This window comes from Carettochelys insculpta, chromosome 4 (assembly GCF_033958435.1).
Source record: "Carettochelys insculpta isolate YL-2023 chromosome 4, ASM3395843v1, whole genome shotgun sequence".
Taxonomy (NCBI): domain Eukaryota; kingdom Metazoa; phylum Chordata; order Testudines; family Carettochelyidae; genus Carettochelys; species Carettochelys insculpta.
This window is the reverse complement of record NC_134140.1, coordinates 60,138,543-60,164,302: the sequence shown is the minus strand read 5'-3', so window position 1 is coordinate 60,164,302 and position 25,760 is coordinate 60,138,543. Positions and strand designations below refer to the sequence as shown.

The following is a 25,760-nucleotide window of genomic DNA, read 5'->3' as shown; positions in this document are numbered from 1 at the left end:
TAATACTGTCCAAACAATAGAAGGCTGAGTCTTTATAAAGAAGTGAGTGATTCATTTTGTTGTCTGTTTATTTCGATAGATATTTGAGTGCTGGTGGGGAGGGGTTAGCACGGAAAGCCTGGATGAAGAAGAGATTTGAATATGAAGAGGAAAGTTGCTGTTGAACAAGGAGGGGATTCAAAGCATAGGCATGGAAGAAGACTTAAAGATGGAGGAGGGGGAGGAGACAAAAAGGACTGTCAGGCAGGAAGCTCAGAGAAGAGTATGGATAATGGGAGAGGGTATAAGATGAAAGAACTGCAGCAGTGTGGGTGGCAGTAGGGATCATACTGTAAAAGCCTGATCATCTAGCATCCCTGGAGAACAGGGATTGCTGAATAATCAAATTTGCTGATTAGTTGGCTGATCCAAGGAAGTGGGGCAGGCGACACAGCTTCTGAGGAGTGGGTAGGGGTACCCTGCTGCCGCCAATCCCGGAAGGGTAACTGGCCTCAGTCAGTCACTCCCAGCCAGGGGGGCCACCCCACAGGAACCAGCTCCAGCCTGGGAGAGCCAGACCTGCTCAGCTGGTCTGGGCTGGTGGGGCCACACTGCAGCAGCTGGTGCTAGCGGGACAGCCAGCCCTGGGATAGCTGCCCCAAGTGCCCGTTCATAGACTGTGTGGGTTATCTGAGTTCCAGATGACATGGCTTTTACTGTATAGTATCTTGCAAGAGGGGACCAGGAGCACAAGAATAATGTGCCTTGACGTAAGTAGAGTGCTGTAACCAACAGAGGTCATGCTTCATCCTGTAGGTCACGTTCTTCTGGGGTAGCACAGCTAAGGGTATGTCGACACTAGGAAATAAAGTTGAATTTATTAAAGTCAGCTTCATACCACTAGACTATAGAAAGTCGAAGTTGAGTGTTCACACCTGCTCACAAAGTCAATGTAGTGTGTCACCACTACTTTGCCTAACTTGAACTGAGGCAGCGGTACATTGTGGGCACCTATCCCACAGTTCATGTAGGCCCATTACATTTTGGGGTTTTTTTTTGCCAGTGTGTTATGGGGAAATTGTGCCGCAAGTGGTTGTGGGTGTGTGATGTCATCCCAGAGTGCATTGCCCTCAATTCCCCCACCACTGAAAAAAGAGAGTCGATTTTTCTGAAGCCTGCACCTGAATCAGGACACTTTGATTGTCACAGTCAGAACTGGCTATTTATGTGCCAGTCTGTCCAGAGCACAGGAGCCTGGCAAGGTTGAGGAAGTATTAGAAGATAACAAAGTTGAGAAAAATGAAACCCTTGAGAGTGTTGTCAGTCCCACATATTAGCACATCTGCATTCCAGCTGACTGTGCCATGTTAACAGGTACCTCAGTTTTCCCCTGGTTAAAGAACACCATTCATGGGGCAGGGCAACATGTCGGGGAGCTGTTTTCCCCCCAGTAAAAGTGCAGCAAACAGGCCACTCCTGAAACGCTGCAGTTCCCCTGAGCCACACGCTTTGGGAAGGAAGAGTGCTGTAGTGGTGAGCCTAGGCGGGGGGCCAGCCCAGGATAATGATGCAGCTGGGAATGGCCCACCAAAGCTCAGAAGTCAGGGGCCATCTGAGGCACCTGTTAACATGGTGCAGTGACCAGAGTAAAGGTGCAGCCCTGCCAGGGGAGCATTACCCCCAGCACATATTGTCTTACATGGGCCAGTCAGCCACTGAAATTCTTTGCCACAGCGGGAGCCTTCCCCACCCAGTGACGGTCTCCAAAAATATTCCCACCAGGGGAGCCTTCACTCCGCACAGGCCAGGACATGCTGCTGCCTGGAAAGCATGGTCTGCACTGCACTGCACTGCACTGCCAGCATGTGGTGCAGTGCGGCAGAGTATAGCCACACAGTGTGGTTGGGCGAGGGCTGGACCCCCAGCAGCGTGGCACCTCTGAGAGCGGGGAGCTGTCCCATAGAAATTGGAACCACAGAAAAGAAGTTTCGCGGCCTCTCGTACAAGCAGGACCCCTACAACCTAGCCGCCAATTGGATGGGGTTGGGGGCATCTGACCTGCCAGCTGCATGGTGCCTTGTGGTGGGGAGATCCACATGGTGAGGCGGGAACTAGACACACATAGGGGAGGGAGGCTGCCGCATAGAAATGTGAAGCATGGAAAAAAAAAAAGTATCTCAGCCTCTCCCGCTATATCCTGTGGAGAGAAGAAGACTTCACCCCATGCAGGACATACCACCCTGCTGTCTGATGTGCTGCTGTCTGTCCTCACAGCCAATCCACCACATCTTGTGGTGGGGCAGGGGCTAGCTCACCAGCTGAACTGAGACCCTTGCTTTCCTGATGACTCCATGCTGGAGCTCTCTAAAGTGGCTAGATGCGACCACCACACTGCTCATAAAGAAATGAATTCAAAATGCCGGGGTTCCTGTTTCCTAATTCCTTCACAACTGGAGAGCAGCCGGTGTGGAGTGATGACCTGAAAGGGCACATCAAGGGGCATTGTGGGATAGTTTAAAGGCCAATAAAATCAATCTTAATAACACTGCTGTCTCCATTTGTATAGTTCAACTTTGCAAGTTCGACCTCTCAAGTTACGGCTGGAGAAAACCAGCATTACAAAAGTCAACCTTGGAGCACCTCAGAATCAACTTGTTGAGCGCAGGGGTGTAGATGGAGAGTTTTTGAAATTGAATTTAGACCCTTAAAGTCAATGTAATCTCCTAGGCTTATGTCTACATTACAGTGACCTGTTAGAAGTCCTCTTCCCACAAAACTTCTGTTGAAAGAGTGTGTCCATACACACAAGCATATCGCTCTGTTGACAGTATGTGGCTGGACTGCCCGGCCCTCTCCTGACAGAACAGTCAACCGGAAGCACAGGAGACAGGGCTGCCCTGTGACCCGGAAACTCTGTCTGTTGACAGAGGGCCCCTGGAGCACCAAAATGGCGTTTTTTGTCGACGGATCATGTTGAGAAAGGTGTTTATGCCTCAAGGGGAAGATGCAGAAGACTGTCAACAAAAGTGCTGAGTTCTGTCAACAGTATGTTGACAGAACTCATTTTTAGTGGGGATGCTCCGCAGCTTTTGACAATAAAATACCTGTTTTGTCAAAAAAAAAAAAAAAAACAAAAAAACTTCTAGTGTTAACAGAGCCCTGGCGTAGACTAGGCCTAAGACTGTGTCTACACTAAAAATCTTACAATAGCACAGCTGTGCCGCTGTAAGGTCTACCATGTAGCCCTTCTACAGAGGTCAGAGTGAGCTTTCCCATCAAAATAATTAAACCACACAACAGTGAGTACCTACGTGGGCCATGGAATGGCTCCCACTGACATAATGCTGTCCATACCTGTGCTTTTGTCAGTGAAGCTTTTGTTGGACGGGTGTGAGTTTCTGCCACTCTCCTGCCTCGCAAAAGTATTATCAACAAAAGTGCTACTGTAGGCAAAGCTCAGGTTGCTAATTTAATGCTTTGGGTATAATGAAGATGAATTACAGCAGAGGACATATAGGCTACGTCTACACGTGCAGCCAACATCGAAATAGGCTATTTCGATGAATAACGTCTACACGTCCTCCAGGGCCGGCAACGTCGATGTTCAACTTCGACGTTGCTCAGCCCAACATCGAAATAGGCGCAGCGAGGGAACGTCTACACGTCAAAGTAGCACACATCGAAATAGGGATGCCAGGCACAGCTGCAGACAGGGTCACAGGGCAGACTCAACAGCAAGCCGCTCCCTTAAAGGGCCCCTCCCAGACACAGTTGCACTAAACAACACAAGATCCACAGAGCTGACAACTGGTTGCAGACCCTGTGCCTGCAGCATAGATCCCCAGCTGCCGCAGAAGCAGCCAGAAGCCCTGGGCTAAGGGCTGCTGCCCACGGTGACCATAGAACCCCTCAGGGGCTGGAGAGAGCATCTCTCAACCCCCCAGCTGATGGCCGCCATGGAGGACCCAGCAATTTCGACGTTGCGGGACGCGGATCGTCTACACGGTCCCTACTTCGACGTTGAACGTCGAAGTAGGGCGCTATTCCTATCTCCTCATGAGGTTAGCGACTTCGACGTCTCGCCGCCTAACGTCGAAGTTAACTTTGAAATAGCGCCCGACGCGTGTAGATGCGACGGGTGCTATTTCGAAGTTGGTGCCGCTACTTCGAAGTAGCGTGCACGTGTAGACGCAGCCATAGAGGGTGATCATTAGGAATATTTGAGTTGCTGTGGGATCCAATCCTCTGGTTAAAATCTGTGTGTGTACTCTGAAATTCCTTAGAAATGTAGGTTTTTGGTCTGGAAAGCTATCAGTTCTGTGGTGTTCTAAGAAAGTAGGGATGGTGTAACTCTTTACGCTCTTCTTAGATATGAATGTAGTGATGGGTACTATATTTGCCCTTTTCCAGTCTTCTGGAATCTCTCCCATCTCCCACGATTTTCCAAAAATGATTGCTAAAGGCTCAGATACCTCTTCTATCAACTCCTTCAGGATTCTAGGATGCATTTCATCAGGCCCTGGTGGTTTGCAGACATCTAATTTTTCTAAGTAAATTTTAATTTGTTCTTTTCTTATTTCAACTTCTAAACCTACCCCTTTTTCGCTAGCATTCTCTATGTCAGGCATTCCTTCAGATTTCTCAGTGAAGACCAGAACAAAGAAATCATTAAACATCTCCGCCATTTCCAAATTCCCTGTTACTGGCTCACCTTAACAGTAACAGGGAATTTGGAAATGGCAGAGATGTTTGATGATTTCTTTGTTTCAGTCTTCACTGAGAAATCTGAAGGAATGCCTGACATAGAGAATGCTAGCGAAAAAGGGGTAGGTTTAGAAGTTGAAATAAGAAAAGAACAAATTAAAATTTACTTAGAAAAATTAGATGTCTGCAAACCACCAGGGCCTGATGAAATGCATCCTAGAATCCTCAAGGAGCTGATAGAAGAGGTATCTGAGCCTTTAGCAATCATTTCTGGAAAATCGTGGGAGACGGGAGAGATTCCAGAAGACTGGAAAAGGGCAAATATAGTACCCATTTATAAAAAGGGGAACAAGAATAACCCAGGAAACTACAGGCCAGTCAGCTTAACTTCTGTGCCAGGAAAGATAATGGAGCAGGTCATTAAAGAAATCATCTGTAAGCTTTTGGAAGGTGGTAAGTTGATAGGGAACAGCCAGCATAGTTTTGTTAAAAACAGATCACGTCAAACCAATCTAATAGCTTTCTTTGATAGACTAACGAGCCTTATGGTTAAGGGAGAAGCGGTGGATGTGGTATACCTAGACTTCAGTAAAGCATTTGACATGGTCTCACGTAATATACTTATCAATAAACTACGCAAATACAACTTAGATGGGGCTACTATAAGGTGGGTGAACAACTGGCTGGATAACCGTACTCAGAGAGTAGTTATTAATGGCTTTCAATCCTGCTGGAAAAGTATAACTAGTGGGGTTCCGCAGGGGTCTGTTTTAGGACCGGTTCTGTTCAATATCTTCATTAACAATTTAGATATTGACATAGAAAGTACACTTATTAAGTTTGCAGATGATACCAAGCTGGGAGGGGTTGCAACTTCTTTGGAGGATAGGGTCATAATTCAAAAGGATCTGGATAAACTGGAGAAATGGGCTGAGGTGAACAGGATGAAGTTTAATAAGGACAAATGCAAAGTGCTCCACTTAGGAAGGAACAATCAGTGTCAACCATACAGAATGGGAAGGGACTGCCTAGGAATGAGTACAGCAGAAAGGGATCTAGGGGTTATAGTGGACCACAAGCTAAATATGAGTCAACAGTGTGAGGCTGTTGCGAAAAAGGCAAACATGATTCTAGGATGCATTAACAGGTGTGTTGTGAACAAGACACGAGAAGTCATTCTGCTCTACTCTGCGCTGGTTAGGCCTCAGCTGGAGTATTGTGTCCAGTTCTGGGCACCGCAGTTCAGGAAGGATGTGAAAAAATTGGAGAGGGTCCAGAGGAGAGCAACGAGAATGATCAAAGGTCTAGAGAACATGACCTATGAAGAAAGGCTGAAAGAATTGGGCTTGTTTAGTTTGGAAAAGAGAAGATTGAGGGGGGACATGATAGCAGTTTTCAGGTATCTAAAAGGGTGTCATAAGGCAGAGGGAGGGAACTTGTTCTTCCTTGCCTCTGAGGATAGAGCAAGAGGCAATGGACTGAAATTGCAGCAGGGGAGGTTCAGGTTGGACATTAGGAAAAAGTTCCTAACTGTCAGGGTGATCAAACACTGGAACGAATTGCCAAGGGAAGTGGTAGAATCTCCATCACTGGAGCTATTTAAGAAGAGGTTAGATAGATGGCTTTCAGGGATGGTCTAGAAAGTGCTTGGTCCTGCCATGAGGGCAGGGGGCTGGACTCAGTGGCCTCTCGAGGTTCCTTCCAGTCCTACTCTTCTATGGTTCTATGATGCTGCTGTTAGTTTTAAAATTTTTTTTTTCCCCCATCTCTTGATTGGAAATTTTGAGTGAAATTGCTGGGGTTGGAATTTTTGGCTAGTTCTCAGTTTGCTCTGTTTATATATGGGAAAATCTCTTGCTAGTCAGAGGGTAGGTAGCTGATGAGAACTGAATGTCCCTTTGATAGGCTCAGTAAACTGGATTGTAAAATATCAACACAAAATGTACGGTTAAGGTTGCTATAGCTACTTTGTTTATCATGTTAGGTTTCTAACATGATCAAATTAGATTCTATCAAAGAAGAAGTTAAAATGTGTGTTTCCAAAAAGATGAGTCCAGCTGCACTCCTCTTCTTTCAGTAAATTTTTTTATCTAAAAATATTGCTTGACGCCATTTATTTCCACTAAGGGAAAAGACAAGAGCCAAAAATTTGCAAGTTGGATGCCTAAAATTAAGCTTCTTGGTATGTATTGAGGCACTCAAATACCTAAATCTTGTGAAGCGTGGGGCACCCCGAAGCCTCTTTGTAGACTGCAGGAGCAGCATGCGCTGAGCACCTCTGAATATCAGACCCAGGCTCTGGTTACATTACAGCACTATGTCAACAGAAGTCACTTTTGGAGGAGACTTTCTGACAAAACATCTGTCAACAGAATGCAGCCACACACAAAAGCCAATCGGAAGTGCAATCGGCCCTGTCGACAGAATGGCCAGCTGCTGTCTCATTAAAACAGGCACCCAGAAGCACAGCAGACAGGGCTGTCCATTGTTGTGGATGCCCTGTCTGTTGAGAGGAGGCCACCCCAGAGCATCCACGCAGCTTTTTTTCGACAGAACCTGTCAGCAGCTTTGTGCTTCATGGCTGAGAGGCAGAACTCTGCCAGCGAAAGTGCTGAGTTCTGTTTACAAACTGTTGACAAAATGCATTTTGTGTGTGGATGTTTCACCTGTTTTGTTGACCAAACTGGAGTTTTGTTAGCAAAACTCACTAGTGTAACCATAGCCCTATTTTGTTTAGCACCTGAGCAGCAGATGAGAAATTTTGCACCTTTTCTTATTGTTTGTGTGCACGAGATGTGTGACAATATTTATAGTTTATTTGGGGGGGAGTGTTCACAGAACTGGATAGACAAACTCTTTAAAATACAAACTGTGGGATATAATTTCTTCTCTGCTTATGTATCGCCTCCAGTTCTCTGCTTTTACAAAACTATGTTAAAACAAGCTAGAAATTTGATGCAAGCAGGTTTTTACCATTTGCTCCCAGAAAGGAAGTGAGGAAGGCAACCCACTACTTTGTCAACCTGCTACTCTTCTAGTCCCCTTCTTCAGTGTGACTTACCCATCTCACTTTATACTGTAAACTCCTTAGAGTAAGGGACTGGTCTCCTTGCTTTGCATGAGAACCAGCAAATTCTACTCTTGGTGCTATGTGGAGTGAATAGATACAGATGGTATAGAACGGTGTTTCTCAACATTTTTTTTTTTTTTTTTTACAAAGTACCCTTTTATCAAAAAAAAAATATATATATAAGTACCCCCAGACTTCTCTCACGTACTCCTAAGGGTACGCATGCCACCAGTTGAGAAACATGGTCCTAAGGTAATCTGAGGTCTTGAAATGAGTGCCTTTCAACCTTTCCAGACTCCTGTACCTTTTTCAGGAGTCAGATTTGTTTTGCATACCAGCAACTTACACCTCACTTAGAAACTACGTGCAAAACATGCAAAAATATCCCAGAAGAATACTACTGAAAACTTGCTGACTTTCTACCATCTTATTATCAAAAAAATGAATTGGAATAGAAATATTTTATTTACATTGCAGCATAAGGCATACGAAGCAATAGAAACAAGTCATTGTCTGAGTGAACTTTTAGATTGTACTGACTTTACTAGTGTTATTTATGTAGCCTGTTGTAAAACTAGGCAAATATGTAGATGAGTTAATTTACCCCCTGGAAGACCTCTCTGTCCCCACCCCAAGGGTATATGTACCCCGGTTGAGAAACACTGGTATAGAAAGACCCTGTCTGCATTAGTTTAGGATGTTTGGGGTATTTATGTAAAAGCCCTGATTGCCTTTCAGAAGTGATTTGAACACAATGAGTACCATAAAATCTTAATACAAAACTCTTCTGTATTCTGTTTACCCTGCTACAAAGTAATTTAAGCTTTGAATCAGACCTTATTTGCCATGCTTCATGGACAAAAAATTTGGTACATTTGAGGGGAAAAAATATCATGTGTTTTGTTTTTAATACCGCTTTTGGTTTAGTGAAACAAGTCCAACTGTATGGTATATGGAAGAGAAAAAAATATATTGAATACATTTTTGAAAGATTTAAAAGTCACATAAATAACTACATACATTCAAAATAATGTCATTTTAAATAGACTCTATCTCATGATCTTCCATGAGTGAGAGCAAGAGCAGTGGCTGTCTTTGGAAAGGGGAGAGTCTCTGTTTTCCAAATGACACAGCCCTTGTGTCATTCCAATTTCCAATGTCTAGCCCTGGTGATTTCTGTGGAATTTAAGGCTAAGATTTTGTGACAGATACTTTTAGTAAAAGTCACGGACAGGTCACAGGCAATAAAGAAAAATTCACAGAGAATCTGCAGCTCTTAGACACGGCAGCAGCAGTCACGGTTTCCGTGCCAGAATTGTAGCCTTAATGATACTGCATCTTAAGGTGATGGCTGTTGCAAGACTGAATATGTCTGTCCTGGATTTCCAGCAAATGCAGTTTTGCAGTTTAAAGGCCATCATGGCAGCAGAAGGTAGAACGTATCTGGCAGGCTTTTGATTTTCAAAAACCAATTGTTTAGAAAGTTAAAAGTAGTCCCAATACAGATTGTCTAGTGTATATAATGCAGACATGGCTGTCAAAACTGTAATGAGTGCAGTTTATCACAAGACTTGACAATTTCGTGAGGGTGTCAGTACAATATCTTTGGTAATATTAAGTAATTCTTATTTACATTAAAGAACTGTTGTCCCATAGGTGGCGTTCACGTTATGACTTAGTTTATTTGAGGAGTTTTTTCCATGACATTTTTAAAACAAGTTGCCTTAGAGGTTTTTGTTTTTATTGACAAATGTTTTTGGATGGTGCATCCCAATCTGTCAGCATCTGAAGTAGCAATATTAGGGTGAAAACAGGAATGCTCTTTTAATCCACCTTGGACTGGGTTGTTTTTTGTTTTGGTCAGAGTTGGAAAAATATTCTTCCTAAAAAAGATAATTGGTGTGTATGCGTTTGTAACAAAAACAGACCAGACTTTTAATAGTCTGAAATCTAGAACTCGATTTGTTTAGAAATGGAAGTTCTGTTCTTGTTTCCTGGCTGAGTGAAATGCAAAAAATAAGCAAAAGACTACATAGACAAGCAAATATCTTAGTTTTATAAAAAGGAAGAATTCATAAGGAATATAGGAGCTTTCTTTTCTGATTCTATTGAAATACAACAATCTGAGAGCTTCTTGTAATGAACAAATGAAAATACCATAATAGAAAATTAAAATAGAGGGGAGAGAGGCTGGCTGGCTAAGATAGTTACCCTGCCTGATTAACTAGCAAAATATATATATGTATATTTTTATAATGATCTCATGTTAAGTAATCCAGTGTAGGTGCTAATAAGAAAATGTTTTAATCTGACATTGCCCTTTTAACACAAAGGCAAATTGCATTCAGACATCAAAAGGATAAATGAATGTCTTCGTTTTTGATAAGTTGCTAATAAGCATCTCACATAACAAGTTACCTTGTTTGCCTATCTAATGTTGAGACTGCATTAATTGTTGGAAACCATGCTTTATACTGTTTACCTAGAGGAATTTTCTAATTCTTGGTTTGATTTCGCACAAAAGGTTAAGAAGCTGAAGAGGGAACTCTTTCACATGAAGCAAGAACTGCTTTATAAAGAACAGGGCTTTGAAACACTGCAACAGTAAGTATAAGAAAATAATTGAAATTAACTTAAATAATTCAGTCTACTAGGTAAGACTATGCCAAATACAATTGTGATTGCACAGATTTGCAGTGAAAAGACTAAGAAAAAGCCTGGAAAGAATCCATCAGAAATAAACTGTTTCCATAGGGCTAAAGCTTTTTATCAAGCTCTAGGGAATCAACAGAAACCACAAGCCTGCACTGGGAGTAAAAAATCAGTAGAATGAGTTCCATCTCACTCTTGTGTAATGGGTATTACATGTGTGATAGAAAAGGGCAGGAAGGAGGCTGTGCTGTAAGTTCCATAAGAAGTGCAATTAGATCTCTTCTGCCCTCTCAGCTGGCCTGGAGAGTGAGATCTGCTACCATGAGAAGGTGTAAACTGTGTACAGTAGAGAAACTTAAAATGAGTTGCAGTTTTGAGAGTTGAGAAAAATCTCACCTTTTTAAACCTGGTGAAGACGTGGCAAAATTGACCTCCCTGGGCTCGGCTGTTGATTCCTTGTACACCATGGTTTCCCAGACTGGGGCGCGTGCCTCCCTAGGGGAAGAAATTCCAGGAGGGGCATGAGGCCACCCAGTCTTCTCCCCCCAGCCTCCAGTCATTCCCCACACCTGAAGAAAAAGCTCACCCTTGCTTCCGGCGCTCAGCCTCTACCATTTCACATGGGCAACCCGGCCCATAAAAAGCAGACAGCTGGTGAAGGCCCACGAGTTGCTAGCTGCCTTCTTCAAAGATGAGTGAGTGTGTTTTGGGGGGTGAGGAGGAGGAGGATGGAACAAGATGAGGGGCTGGCAGTGCCTGGCTTTGGGGGAGGGAGGGGAGGAGCTCAGGCAGGCAGCTCACAGGTGTGTGGGGTGCCCGCTCATGGTAAAAAAGAGGTGGGGGGTGTGAGGTTTTCTCAAAAATGAAAAGGGGTGTGATGCCAAAAGGTTTGAGAACCAGTGTTGCACACTATGCTATCGCATGAAGTAAGGGACGTCAACAGCAGACTAGAGAGGCTTAGTCTTCATGAGGGAAGTAAATTGAGTTTGATACATCAATTCTAGCAACACAAATGCTGTAGCAAGAATTGTGTATCTGAAATCAACTAATTTCCCTAGTATAGACTTACCCTAATATACACCCACACCCACAACCTTTATAAAATAGATGCAAGGATTGGGACTTGTGCTTTTGTGTGGGCTCATCCTGGGTGTTACATTGACAAGATAGCATGTGCAATTGTACACATACCTAGCTGTTTCAATGTCAACAATACTGATCATGTATACAATTTCAGATAAGAAAAACTGAACATTATTATGGTTTGCAGATAGACATCATGCCTTTGGTTCAATGATATGATACACCTTACAGGCTATGTCTGCACTTACAAAAAACTTCGAAATGGCCATCATTAGCATGCCGTCAGCCATGGCACTTCAAAAGTGCTGCAGTTTGCTCGCCTGCGGCTCATCTACAGTGGGGTCCTTTTGGAAAGGACACTGCCAACATCAAAATCCACTTCTTCCTATCAGCTGAACGCCACAATAGAGGAACCCACACAACCCTACAAAAACCCCACACCCCACAGTGGAGGAATTTAGACAGAAGGCTCAATGTCTCTGTGCCTGTGTCTACACTTACACCTACAGCTGATAGGAATGAGGGGATTTCAATGTTGGCAGGGTCCTTTCCAAAAGGATCCCTATGTAGATGAGCTGTGGGCGAGTGAACTGTGGCACTTTTGCTAATGAGGCACTGAATATTCATTTCAGCACCTTATTAGTATTCTTCGATTTGGCCATTAGCATGGCCATTTCAAAGTTTTTTTTGTAAGTGTAGACACGTCCACAGAGACATTGCAGTCCACAGAGACATTGAGCCTCCTGTCTAAATTCCTCCATTGTGGGGTGTGGGTTTTTTCTTCCCCATTTGTGTCTCTCTGGCTACATTTACACCTGCCCCCTTCTTTGAAGGGGGCATGGTAATCAGGCTGATGGGAGATTACTAATGAAGTGCTGAGATGCATATGCAGCACTTCATTAAGCTAATTCTCCCCCGCGGCAACTTTGAAGGTCAAACTTTGAAGTGCTGGCATGCCGTGGAGCCGCAAGCACTTTGAAGTGCCTGTGCTACTTCGAGTGCCTTTACTCCCCAAAGTTTGACACTTCGAAGTTGTCGCAGGGGAGATTTAGCCTAATGAAGTGCAGCATATGTATCTCAGCACTTTGTTAGTAATCTTCCATCAGCCTGATTATGGGCAAGTGTAGACATAGCTGTGTTATTTTGAAATAAGCTATTCCAGAAGAGATTTCTCAGAGTACCTTATTTTGAAATAGCACGTCTACACACAAAATGTATATCGAAATACCACTCAGCTGTTTTGAAACAGAACGTCCATACACACACAATAGAACCCATTTTGGATTAGGACCCCTGGAAGCACTATAGCTTATTTTGAAACAGCCCTTACTCCCTGACTGTACCACCCCTTTTCAGAAATATCTCTTTCAGAAAAGGTGCTATTCCTCATAGAATGAAGTTTACAGAATTTGAAATAAGCCATCCTCTATTTTGAAATTAGACACTCAGTTATTTCGGAATAGTGGCTGTTATTCTGAAATAACTGTGCTGAGTAGACACACCCTGGCCACATCTACATGTGCCACTTCCTCCAGAAACAGCATGGTAATAAGCTGTCTGGAAGATGCTCATGAGGCACGGATGTAAATTTCCCGTGCCTCATTAGCATATGGCCACGTAATTCGTAGTCTGGAAGAAGCATGGCCCATGGGGATCTTCAGCAACAAAACCTTCCTTCTAGAAGCCCCTTCTTCCTCAAAGTTTCGAGGAGGAGGGGGCTTCTGGAAGAAGTGTTTTGTTCTGGATGATCCTCACGGGCCATGGGTCCTTATGTGAATTTTAGAATCTGGCAGAGCTTCTTCCAGACTCCGAATCATGTGGCCATATGCTAATGAGGTGTGGGAAATTTACATCCGTGCCTTATTAGGATCTTCTGGACAGCTCATTACCATACCACTTCTGGAAGAAGCGTCATGTGTAGACATAGCCCCTATGTGTCAATTCTACCGACTTCGGTAAAATTTAAGAGAAACTGTATTGAGATCCAATCCACAGGTTCAGCCTGGGTTACCCCTGGCTGCTCTGTCTTCTCTCTGCAGAGCGCTGGACTGGCTCTGACTGGCATTCAAAATGTTTGCTTGCTTTACCCCAGTAGAACTTGTGACTGATTGGTCAGGAGCTTCCAGCTTCTAGGTCAAGGTGTATGTGCCGACGTGCAAGAATGTCTGCTCTTGTGAGTGAAGCTGTGGACACAGCTATTTAGGAGTTTAGCTTCTTGTACTCCCTCTAGTGCGCTGAAATAACAACTACTTGTTTGCAGTCACTCCAGGCTCTATACTGCCACCCTGCCTGGAAATGTTTGCATATCAGCTCAGAGCAGGCAATAACAGCTGAAGTTTTTGGTGGAACTCCAGTTAATAAGAAAGTAAGTGAAGAGAAGGGAGTTACATGACCACACTCAGAAACAGCTCTGCAAACTACATAGGAGCGCCTGTGGCATGGTTGAGCTAGTGCTATTCACAGGGATGCAGTCCATGTTTTAGTCATGGAAATGTGCAGCAGGAACTGTAAAACAGGCAAACCTGGGGGTTTAGCAGAGCCTCAACTGTAAATTGCATCAGTAAAGAGAACAGTGCAACTTTTGAGCTGCTTGATGTGCTCTAAAAGGCTAATACTGCACAGAGTAGACCTGCTTCCACCGGAGCTGAGGGAGGTCAGCACCTTTCTTAGTCAGGCTCTAGTGGGCTGGTTTTCAGAGATGCTGAGTACTGAAGGTTGGTGCTTCACTCCTGTCAATGAGGCTACAAGGGACTAAGCATTCATCAGAACTATTACTAAAGAAACTGACAGAAATGTTATGACCCTCAACATGTACAGTTGTCACCTTTTGCTAGCAAACATGTCTGAACAGCATTTTACTGTTGTTTGTATTTTGGTAACATTTCATGGCCTCATCCTAAACCAGGATACCACAGCTCTGAGTATCGGACAGTCACATTTGTCCTGAAGAACTTACAGAGGAGCTAGAGAAGAAAATTTATTATCCCTATTTTACTGAGAGTGAACTAAGGTACAGAAAGAATGTGACTAGCTCAAGTTCACACACACGCTGGCAGAGCTGGGAAATGAGTCCAAATTGTCCTTCTCCCCTGTACAGTGCCTATACCACCAGGACAGCCTTTCTTCTAAGGTGGTTTTTCATTTGTGTGAACTAAAAGATACTATAAACTACTTCCCGTGTATTTTAATAGACCACTTTTATGCAACCTGATTCTCTGGGGTGGAAGAAATTCCTGATTCAGGAACTGCTTGCAAGAAAAAGTGAACACAGCTGTTGCTGCACCAGCTTCCATTGTAGTGTAATGAGAACTAAGGATGGGAATGTCGTTCTAAGGAGAAAATAATTTATTTTCCTTTGTGCTGGTGTAAGTGCGAACAGGCAGTCTCAAATCGGGGAGCTCTGGAGCTTCATGCAGGCGCCTCTACAGTTTGAGCTAAAAGCCTGCTGGCTCTCGGCTTAGGCTGTAGAGGCCTCTCATTCTTTTTCTGCAAAGAGGTCTAGGTGCCACTACATGGGACAGTGAACCACACATAGGTGTGTGGGTTACATTGACATATAGAAACCAAAGCCAAATAGAGAGTCAAAGACATGCAGCATCTCATAACACCAGCCTCTTTATTTCTTTAATTGTGAATAATAAGAAGATATTCATTATTTAAACCTATAATATGATGAGAGGAAGGAAAATGAAAAGGTAAATTGCCTGGATTTATTTCACTATAAATTAAAATTCACTGGAGGCACACTTTAAAACACAACAGTTCTGAAGCTTAAAGTAATAAAAACTCACACCACTGTCCCTGGATTAAAGGTTAGCCAAGCGCACTGGCTTTATTATATTAATGCAACAATGAAGTATTGTTTTAAAGCAGCTTGCTTGCAAGCAATTTTGATAGGAATCCAAAGCATGTTTGAGAAACTGTCAACAGCATACCACAGGAAAACAATGGGCATTTGTTATAGAAATTCAGGCAGCCGCTTCTGAACAGCACTAATCCCATTAATTTAAAACAGGAAGACAGAATATTTTATATGTCAGAGCCCCTTCATGTCCATCTTAATTATATACTGAATAAAGCAGTTGCAGTTTGGACGTGGCACATCATATTATTAAGCAGTATGCAGCATGTTACCTGACTGCTCAGACATGGCTCCAGACCATAGCCATGTCCTTACAGCTATTTGACCTTAGAAACTAGTTAATTTACAAAAAATCAAGTGACGATTGGCAGTAAATGTGTCCCTGCTCATAAGAGTATCTGATGTAAATTGTAATCCAGTATGTTTTCTCTGTATAAAACTGCTGCTGAGTAGAAATGCCTTACAGCCTCTTTTCTTTATTTCGAAAGCCTATTCTTCCATCACTTCTCTACTAGGTTGTGATCTCAGTACTGTGGTACTGTATTCTGATTATGTGGGCTAATAGCTAGATTGGCCTAAAACAAACACATATTTTCATTCCTCTAATGTGCACTCATTGCAGTTTCAAGATGTGATACCTGCATTTGCTCTTTGTTGAAAGTGCTCTGGAGTAAAAAAGCATTTTTTCTGCTGTGCACTGAAAATGAATCAAAACATAAATGTCCTGTTTGACTTGGTTTTTCACTGTGGGTGTTCATCCTTTGTTTATAGCTACAGAACAAAATTTTCAAAAAGATACACCCAAGTTTCTGTGGTGAATGTGTTACATACGCGATAGTCAAGTAAACAATTTGTGCAGCGTTTACCTTTTTTGTAGGTAGAACTGTATATGGCTTTGGTGATCCTTTAGAAAATATGATCTACCTTGTTGCAGCACTTATAATGGTTGGCACTGGCTTTTTTATTATCAAACTTTTACACATGTGGGACAAAAACTTAGATTTGTGTGTACAGACTTCTTTTCTGCATGCACATAGCTGATTTGTGGTTCTCTGTACAAAGCCTGGAACATGAGAAATTCCAGCTGCAATTTCAGCACCTATTTTTGAAAACTGGGTCTTAATGTCCAAAGTCAGAGGGAAAATATACCTCTCTAATATATATTAAGTATGCTTGTAAATTACTGTCTGTATGCTGGAGGCTAAAGCTGACTTTTGATCATGGAAGTGTTTATGCATTCCTCACTCACAAGATTAACATCTTCAAATGAAGATGATGGATGATGACAGAAGCAGAAAATCAATTGCATAAAGAATGTATTCTCTACTCGATGCTGATCTTTGTGCAGATGCCTGTTTTTTGTTTAAATTCTGTGAGGCACAGCTGTAATAGGTTACACAATGCAATGAAATATTCAATAAAATAGTACCAGATAAGAGAAATGTGTTTATAGCTGGCATTTGTTGAAGTAAACCTGGCAAGACAAGATGAAATACCTTTTCTGTCTATGTTCTACGCAGGACACATCTTTAAAAGAAAAACAACTTTTTTAAAATCCCTTGATATTCCAGGAGTTGTTTGCTCTGTAAATTGCATATGATATCTCTACAGAGATTCTGTGGGTAAAAGAGAACCTGCAGATTGTGTGTGTGAACAGATCTGCTCCTCTTAAATGTTGAATGCCTAAGGTTGGATGGACCAGAGGAATGCTAAGACAAGCTTGGTGCTGTTACTTTCTCTTTGAGACAGATTAGTACCAGAGAACCTGAATGAATCAGGGTGAGGGTGAGGGGGTAGAAGAGTGTGAAATAAGTTTAAAAAAAAATGGGACTGTACTGTGATCGTTAATAGCAATAAGAATCCATACGTCCCTTGCCCTCTATCTCCACAATTAAATGCTCAGAGGTTAGGGTTTTATTTATGTCTCACTCAAAGGCTGTGTTGACACTAGCAGAATTTACGGAAAAAAAATTCGGTATTACCCCCACATTCAGGTGTGTTCATATTAGCATCGGTAGGATTTCTAGTTTTAGAGAAGGCTCCAACAGCTTCTGATCTCTTTACTTTTGAGTCATTAACCTTGCTGCTGGAGACTTGTCTACACTAAAGCTTTCATTGTTACATCTGACTGAGTGGTAGTGCCACTGGAAATTTTTTCCCAGATGTGAGCGCACACAGCTGTAGAAACTAGCCAGGTAGAACCTGGATGTGGGATGGCCCTATATTTTTTTTCAGTGCATAAAACTTCCTTTCCTTTTGTCTGCTACAGTGAGTTGATTATTTTAATAAGGAATCTGTTTCTCTAATCTCCCATTCTCTAAAAAGGAACTGTTCCTGACATGCATAGAACAGCACAGATCTTCATTTTTGTTTCAGTGTCAACTCTTACCAATTTCTCTTTGTTTACAGAATTGACCAAAAAATGTCTGGTGGTCAGAGTGGGTACGAACTAAGTGAAGCCAAAGCCATTCTGAGTGAGTTGAAGTCTATCCGAAAGGCCATCAGCTCAGGAGAAAGAGAAAAACAAGATTTAATGAAGGTATTTTTATTGATTTGATTGATTTGTCATCTGGAGGGGATGATGTTTAATTTTTTAAAATCCTAAACTGATTTATTGATAACTAGTTTGTGCTTGTACAATATGTGTAATCAGAGAACTCAAAAGAATTTTTCAACATTTAAATTTGGAGAAACTGAAGCATTTCAAGATTCGATGATTTGCTCAGGGTGACCAGCAAATCATTTGCAGAGTCAGGACAGAAACATGAATATTCTGGAGATGACCACAAGCTCCTCTGGTGGTAATAGCTTTAAAAGAGACAAGTATCAAAAAACAAACCAGTGTCCAAAGAGAGAGTGAGCCATTGAGAATATATGTCAAATATTTTTACTCCCGTACTTAAGAACCTTGGGTGAAATCGTGGCCACATGGGTCAATGGAAGTCTTGCTGTTGATTTCAGAGGAGTCAGTATTTCACCCTGAGTCTGACCTCTGCTGTACACATTCCTGAGAACAGGTTGTGGCATAACTAGCTAAATAGGCAGTTTGACCCAATTAACAACAACAAAAGCGTCTTTCATCTCGTCATCAAGTGAAGGGTACATTACGGCCCTTTGCGCAATCTGAGACATCTACTTGTCTTGGCCATTTGAGCCGTTGCCTTTTTATCTTCTGCATGTATACACCATGTATTGATTTGACTTCCCATTAATTTATAAAAATTAACCTCTGTGACTTCAAGGTACAAGATCAAATTAGTATTTTCTGCTTCCTTATTTTGAAATGGTTACACTGTTTGCTTGGATCAGCCAATATGTTATAAAATATTTGGGGCATGACAAGATTGACATTTCATTTATATATGGAAAACAAATGGTTGAAAGTTAACAGAGCCATTTTTCCTTTATTTCATTGTGTCCAGCTGATCATTGAACTTTATTGTGCCAAGAAACTTGGCGGACACATGTCTTGAATTCATGGTGCTGCTGAACGAGTTTCATGACTAAAGCATGGAACTGGGAATCAGGAGGTCATGGTTCTGTTCTTGTTTCTTGCCACTGTCTTGCTCTGTGTCCTTGAGCAAATCACCCTCTCCCACAGTTTTTTTTCATCTATAAAAACAGCAAAGACCATTAATTTATGTTGAAGTAGTCCCCTAAATGTGCTCCGGGTGGTCCAAGCTCAAGGGAAAATGTAGGCTCTTTCCCAAAGACAGCACACTTCATCTTGAGCAGCTGTGTAATGAGAATGTGCTTGTGTGTGTAAATAAACCAATGGAGCTGTCGGGTTGGCTGGATGATTTGCTTGGTGCTAAATGAGCACTAGGATTTTTGATTAAATGTCTGAAAGATTGTGATAGATACAACTGACGTATGGGATCCTTTTCAGATTACATTGTGGTCCTTCTTTCTGCTCCTTAGGCATGCTATTGTGCCTTTTAGAAATAGCTTTCTTAACAGTATCCCATGCTTTCCTCTTTGCGGCTGGCCAGATGTGCTGGCTGGCACAAAGAGACACAAGGTCATGAGCCTGATTCTTCTCTTGATACGTTTGTGGTGGCAGATGGTAGTAGGCTCATATGAGTCCTGGCATTCATCTGAACACAGACTGAGCATGTGCAAGGAAGAGAGGCTCAACTGCACACCTTGCCAGGCCCAGTCTGGAGCTGTATGCAGAAATAAGCCTCATGCTACAATGCTTAAACTAAAAGACTGATATGTAGCAGTGGTGTAATGTTCCCGAAGTGCAAAGATGTACTAGTAAAGCATTCTTTGATTTCAGAGCCTCGCAAAGCTGAGAGAGCGATTTCACGTTGACCAGTCTGTTGGGAGATCTGAACCAGATTTGAGATCCAGCTCTGTAAACTCTCAGTTGTGTCTCTCTAGACAGACTCTGGATGCGGGGTCTCAGACTGACATTTCTGGTGATGTAAGTGCTTTTCATTTTGTCAAGGGTTATGGCAGGATGCTGCTGTTGATGGGATTGGAATCTTTGCTTTTAATGCTGTGTGTGTTCTAAGGGAAAATTACCAGCCTCTCTGCCAGGTAACTTAAGTTTCTGCTTAAACATTTAATCTGATTTTTTTTTTATTTTAAAATTAACTAAGAATAATTTGCCATGAAGACTTTATATAATAATCTGATTTTTATCAAACAATTCCTATATAATACAGATGAACAGTTCTATCACTAGGAAGTATTTCTTATTTATTTGTATTATCCATTTTATAGTAAAGCATATTGTAAAAACAAAGTAAAGTAGTGGTTAAGTTTAAACTTGATTGCTTTCAAAAACAGGATTTCAAAATTTAGCTAATTTAATTTTTTTCCAGCTGAAAACCAGTTGGTTGGAATTAACCTTTCAGCGAATAAAATCTTGTATACGTTAGTATCATGCGCTTACATTCAGAAATGCTTATCAGACATTGGCATTTTCCTTGACGATAGTTAGCCAAATGGGTGACAGAAGGATTGTATTAGGCTTTCCAGACTAAGCGCCAAACTTCGATGTGGCTTGAGCAGATGCTATTACATTGAAATTCTGCTTTTCATTCCATTGAAGTCAGAACTTGGGATGAAATCAATGCAGTTCCCAAGGCGGATTTCAATAGAATCACACCTGCTTACAGCAGATCTGAATGTGGCTCTTCTATCAATTTAGCAGATGAAAACAAAAATAAACATTATAAAAAAAACTATACCTTGTGAATTCACACAGTGTATTAATTAGACCTTGTACTGAAAAACACTTGGCAGACTATATTGGTACAACTGGGCATGTTTCCATTTTATTTCTGTAGTACATGCACTTTGTGTTGTGGATGCATCTTGCACAATAATAAAGTTGATATTTTTCTCAACAGATTGGAGTGAAAAGTAGATCAAATTTAGCTGAAAAGGTCAGACTAAGTCTTCAATATGAAGAGGCAAAAAGAAGGTAATAGGGTTAGTTGCTTTGTTAAATTAAGTAGATTGTGCGTTGGAACATAATTCAGCATAGAATGCATTCTGTAGCAATACAGCTAATCTTGTGCTTGCCACGACACCTAGCGGCAGGTTTTTTGGGCAAATTACAGTCAATACGTTCTTTTCAAGTCTGTTTTTCCTTTTTCTTCCGTGTGTCAGAGACTTGAGTACAGGGTTGTTCTTTCTATAAAGCAAACGTTCTAGTTTGAGTTCAGATTTTGAAGTAATAATACAGGCATTAGCAGAAATACTGTAATTTGACTGCAGTTCACGGAATAAAGAAAGTGGAGTAAACTACTGCTAATTCCACAAACCCGTATGCTCATGTAGATCCTTCTGCAGGACCAGGGCTTTAGTTATTGTGCCAAAGTGGTCTTTGGTCTTACAGACCTGCCTTTTCTCAGAGTGCAAGTTCCAGTGTAGTCTTTGCTTCACTTAATTATCTCATTTTCCCTGGTGCTTGGTAAAGTAACCAAATGTATCTTTTTGTGTGATTTACCCTGGGAGGAAAGAAAATCAGAATCTCCACAACAGGTGGATGGGTTGTCTGTCAAAGAAAATGCTATAGTGGCAGCTCAGAAAAGTAATGAAATTTTGATTATGGGCTGCCACAATGCCAGCCTGAATAGGCTTTGCAAGGCAGTGTGGCTCTAAGATGTCAATTGCACAATTCTAGTTCACCATCAGAAAATACTTTGTAGCACTTTGAAGAGATTTACCATGCCTGTTTAGATTAAGTATGCGCGTAGCTCACTTGTAACTAGTGTACCAGTTGTGCTATGTTGATCCCATTTCTGGTACTTTTTCATAAATTAAGTGTACTGAAGTCAGGTTTTTATCAGAAACCAAGTTTATGACCTGACCTGTGAAGAGACTTCCTCTGTACTGAGAGGAAAACAGAAGTGTAGATGGGCCTTTCACATACTGAACTTTCAATTTCTAAAGAACAAAAGAAGTTCCCAGACAAAAATAAGATCTAAGCTACTTCTAAAGCTGCAAATAGATATCAATTGAATGAGAACATTAAAACTTTGGCAGTCAGGGATGGAAGAAGAGACATTTATTGTACCCCTTTTTAAGCACTGGCAGCCATTTCTTTTGCTGCAAAACAAGTCAGCTTTCCTGGCCTCAGCTGCAGCAGATAAATACTCTTAAACAAGCGTACAATGCTTCATGTGAATTTTGGTGCTCACAAGTTATGCCCAACTTTGAAATCTTCTTTCACAGAGGGCAGGGTACTGCATGAGCAATGTTAACACATTATGATGAAGCTTTCAGTAGTGTACCTTGACCCCGTTAAGTTGGGACTGCCTCAGAGAGTGTGAGGGTAATTCAGTTTCTGTATCCACTTAAGCCTTTGCCCTCTGATGAGACTGCTAACCAGGGTGCCAATTATGATGGTGGATAGCTGGCTCCATCACAGAATGCTCTGAGACCACCAACTCATCCCATAAGCCATTGAACAGCTGTCAGCAGCATCTACTTTCAGACATTACCAAGGTTATCTGAATTTGAACCAGTGACCTGGAGATAAGTCTCTATATCTCATTCTCAATTTGAAACCCACTCTTCGTTTTCCCTGCAAATCTATCCTCTCTAAAGGAATTTAAATATAAATAATTCATGTATCGATCAGCTCAAAAATATGTTTACATATAAATCAAACAATTGTTTTTCACTCTCCCTAGTTGTTTGGGTGCTGACTTCATACTGCAGCTTAAAGTACTGTGTTCAGCTTTGCATTCATTGTTTTATAAAATACCATGCTACTGACTTTTTGTGAGGTTTTTAAGCTGCTAGTATTATTGAGGAAAGGAGTGGAGAGGAGAAACCTATTATCTTCTTTCAGTCTTTTTTGGGGGTACAGAGGGGGAGGATCAGCGAAGCTAATATCATCATGCTTATTTAGCATTTTGATTATTATTTTTCCAGTGCACTGAAGCAGTTGTTTATGACTTTCCTGGTTGAAGCCGAAGAACAATTGATGTTGTCTTTCCTGGCCGCAGAAAGATAGTGAATATTACATTTGCTCTTGTTTGTGAAATACTATATGGATGAGATCCTCAGTTGGTGTAAATTGGTGTTAGTCAGTGGAATTACACTGACACACCACTGAGGATCTGGCCCACATCTATTTAACAATGGCAAGACACTCACAGCCTTTTTCTCTGAATTATCCTACAATGTGTTTTTTATTTCATCCTTCCCTTTCTACATCCTTCTCCCAGTCTAGAAGCGAAGAGGTGCTGAGTGGCTCAGGGAAATGTTAAAGCTGTAATGTTAACTAGGAAGCTTGTTGAAATCCAGTTCAGGTTGGCAGTTACAGAAAGTTGCCATTCAGTATTTATGTTGCCCCTGTGGTATGTGTTTGATGGTCTTTGTAGCTGCTGCTGGGCTTCTGCATCTGTCACAAAAAGCCAATAAGCTAATTTGTGTCCATGTTAGTTTCAGCAGAGAGGTCAAGGACTAAATTGCTATGGAGAGGGAGCTACTAAAAGTAGTCCCTGCTAGTCAGGGGTGAATCATGTCAGGGGTGAGCCATGTTATCAGGATAATGTTGGAAGTTTCTAATACCCCTAGACATACTCTAAGCTCTGTAGATAGACAGAAGACTTTTACAGTTCATCCAGACTTTTAAAAATATTATTTTCTTCTGCTTGCAACTGTTAATAGTACCTTAACTTTCAGCCTGATAAGACTTCCTTTGTCCTTTGAGACTCATTCGTCTACAGTAAACTCTTTCGTATCTGGCATCCTATCATCCAAAACTCTCAAATAACCGGCATTTTAACCATAAGTTAATTTTAGTTCGGTTTTCCGTAAGTACAGTATAGTGACAGTAAATACAAATAAATACAACAAATACAGTGTAAGTTTACAATGTACAATACTACTGTTGTTGTTGAATATAATACTTTGCATATATTTTTGTTTGTTTCTTACTATCTAATCTTGTTTGTCATTACTCTTATGCGTTGCTAGGTATACCTCTCTCTTATCCAGAATACTTGAATATCTGGCATCCCCCTGAGCCCAGGCTGCTTAATATGAAAGAGTTTACTCTTACTGCCCCAAGAATTTGTGCTGAGATATCGTGCTGCTTATGTCACAAAGCTGTCCAAATACGCCATTACTGCAGTGCAATCGGCCTCTAGCACTTTAGGGTACTTGGCTAGCAGTCTTAGTTCCATGGTCTACCTAGTGCTCCTATAGTTTCATCGGCCTGATACTTTCAAAATTGTTAGGCTGTAAACTGTATTTTTAAGTCAGCTTTTGAACTGTAGGAGAAAGACGTCTACATTTTACATATGTAAATCTTCTCTTTTGAGGCACCAGCCAGTCATCTGTTTGGGAGCTGGGGGAGGCCGGGGGGAGACTTCTCTATATTGGCTAGGAATGGGTTCCTTGTGCCTTCTGATGCGTCTAGTACAGATATAGGTTACTGAGCTGGAAGGCACATTGGCCTGATGTGATGTGACAATTCCTTTCTCCGTTTTGTGTTGAGCTCTTTGGAACAGTTCAGTGTGCCAGATTCAAACGTGAGTATCTTTCCTTTTAGCATGGCAAACTTAAAGATTGAACTATCTAAATTAGATAGTGAGACTTGGCCTGGGGCACTGGATATTGAGAAGGAAAAACTGATGCTGATCAATGAGAAGGAAGAGCTTTTGAAAGAACTCCAATTTGTCACACCCCGTAAGCGCACTCAAGATGAGCTCGAACACCTGGAAGCAGAAAGAAAGAGGCTGGAAGAAGAACTGCTGTCTGTGAAAAGCACTCCTAGTCAAGCACTTGCTGAGAGGTAAGTTTTCATCTTCTGATGATGTTAAGTACTGTTACCTGCAGTTTAGCCTTTGTACTCATTGCATGTCTGTGCTGTGCCTTGATGGACCATATTCTGCCAGTTACTGTTCTGTGCAGATCGTAATAAGATTTGTTATTAATCCACTGGGCAGGAAACACAGAGGATCCTTTTGTATCAGCAGAGAGAACACACCCTGTGTGTGTTCTATAGTATCATTGCTCTGCATTTGTTACCAGCATGACTGTGACAGATGTTGGATAACCGAGGAAAGTCAACAGGCCATGAAGAGGGCAATGCATCACTTGCTGATTTCAGCTAATAGCTGTAATCCAGTTGAACTCTGCCTGTTTGATTGTTGCAACATCTGAAATCTTTTCACTGTGAGTTTTATTATGTAAAAAAAAAAGGCAAAAGTTTTACTGCTTTTAGCTCAGAAAAAGAGGCCAGTTATAGCAGAACTTCAATAATTTGAATTAGTAACTAAGACACCCTGTGCAGCATACTGAGTTTTGCCAGCTAGTTGAAAAGAGCTTGAAAAAGTAATGGCAATTTCATCACAAAATACGACTTCTGCATCAGTGGATGTAAATTTTTACTGGGGGTCCTTTGTAGTGTGTTAGAAATTATGCTATTGGTACAACAGTAGAAATAATGGATTCAGTACTGAGACTTTCACTGCAGCACCCTGTTAAAGGTCCAACCTTGCTCAGAATTCCAGTAAAAGGAATGACAATGAGAACTAGATTGATTTGAGCCTTAAATCTTTGATTAGAGAGGAGACTGCCTGTTTCTGTGAGCAAATTATTTAAGTTGTATATTGGTAAAGGGTGGATTGGACAAGATTGATGACGCCTTTGTGATGCTTTATAAATTGTGGTTTCTTTCAGTTGTTCGCAGAAGCAGGTGAGGTGGAATCTCAGCCCTCATGAAACTACTGAAAATATTGCCTCTTGATTTTTTGGATAGGAAGAGTCAAATTGACCATTTAAAATTTTTAAAACTTTTTCTTCTTTGTACAGCTCGCAAAAAGGAGGCAGGCAAAAACTGTATGTGCTGCACTCCGGATGTCTGTTGGGGAAGGAATTATGGAGGGAAACTTGTGGGAAGGAGCTGGCAAGGGAAACATGGCTATTTGGCAG

General features: G+C 41.7%; 1 protein-coding gene across 1 annotated transcript in view; it reads left to right on the top strand.

The window, feature by feature from the left end:
- Positions 1–25,760, top strand: part of WWC2 (WW and C2 domain containing 2) — a 165,410-nt gene that overhangs the window by 94,911 nt on the left and 44,739 nt on the right. The window contains exons 5-9 of the mRNA XM_074992969.1: positions 10,278–10,357; positions 17,760–17,889; positions 19,633–19,779; positions 20,714–20,787; positions 24,376–24,618. Of these exons, the coding sequence (XP_074849070.1) occupies positions 10,278–10,357; positions 17,760–17,889; positions 19,633–19,779; positions 20,714–20,787; positions 24,376–24,618 (674 nt within the window). The remainder of the gene's footprint in view (positions 1–10,277; positions 10,358–17,759; positions 17,890–19,632; positions 19,780–20,713; positions 20,788–24,375; positions 24,619–25,760) is intronic.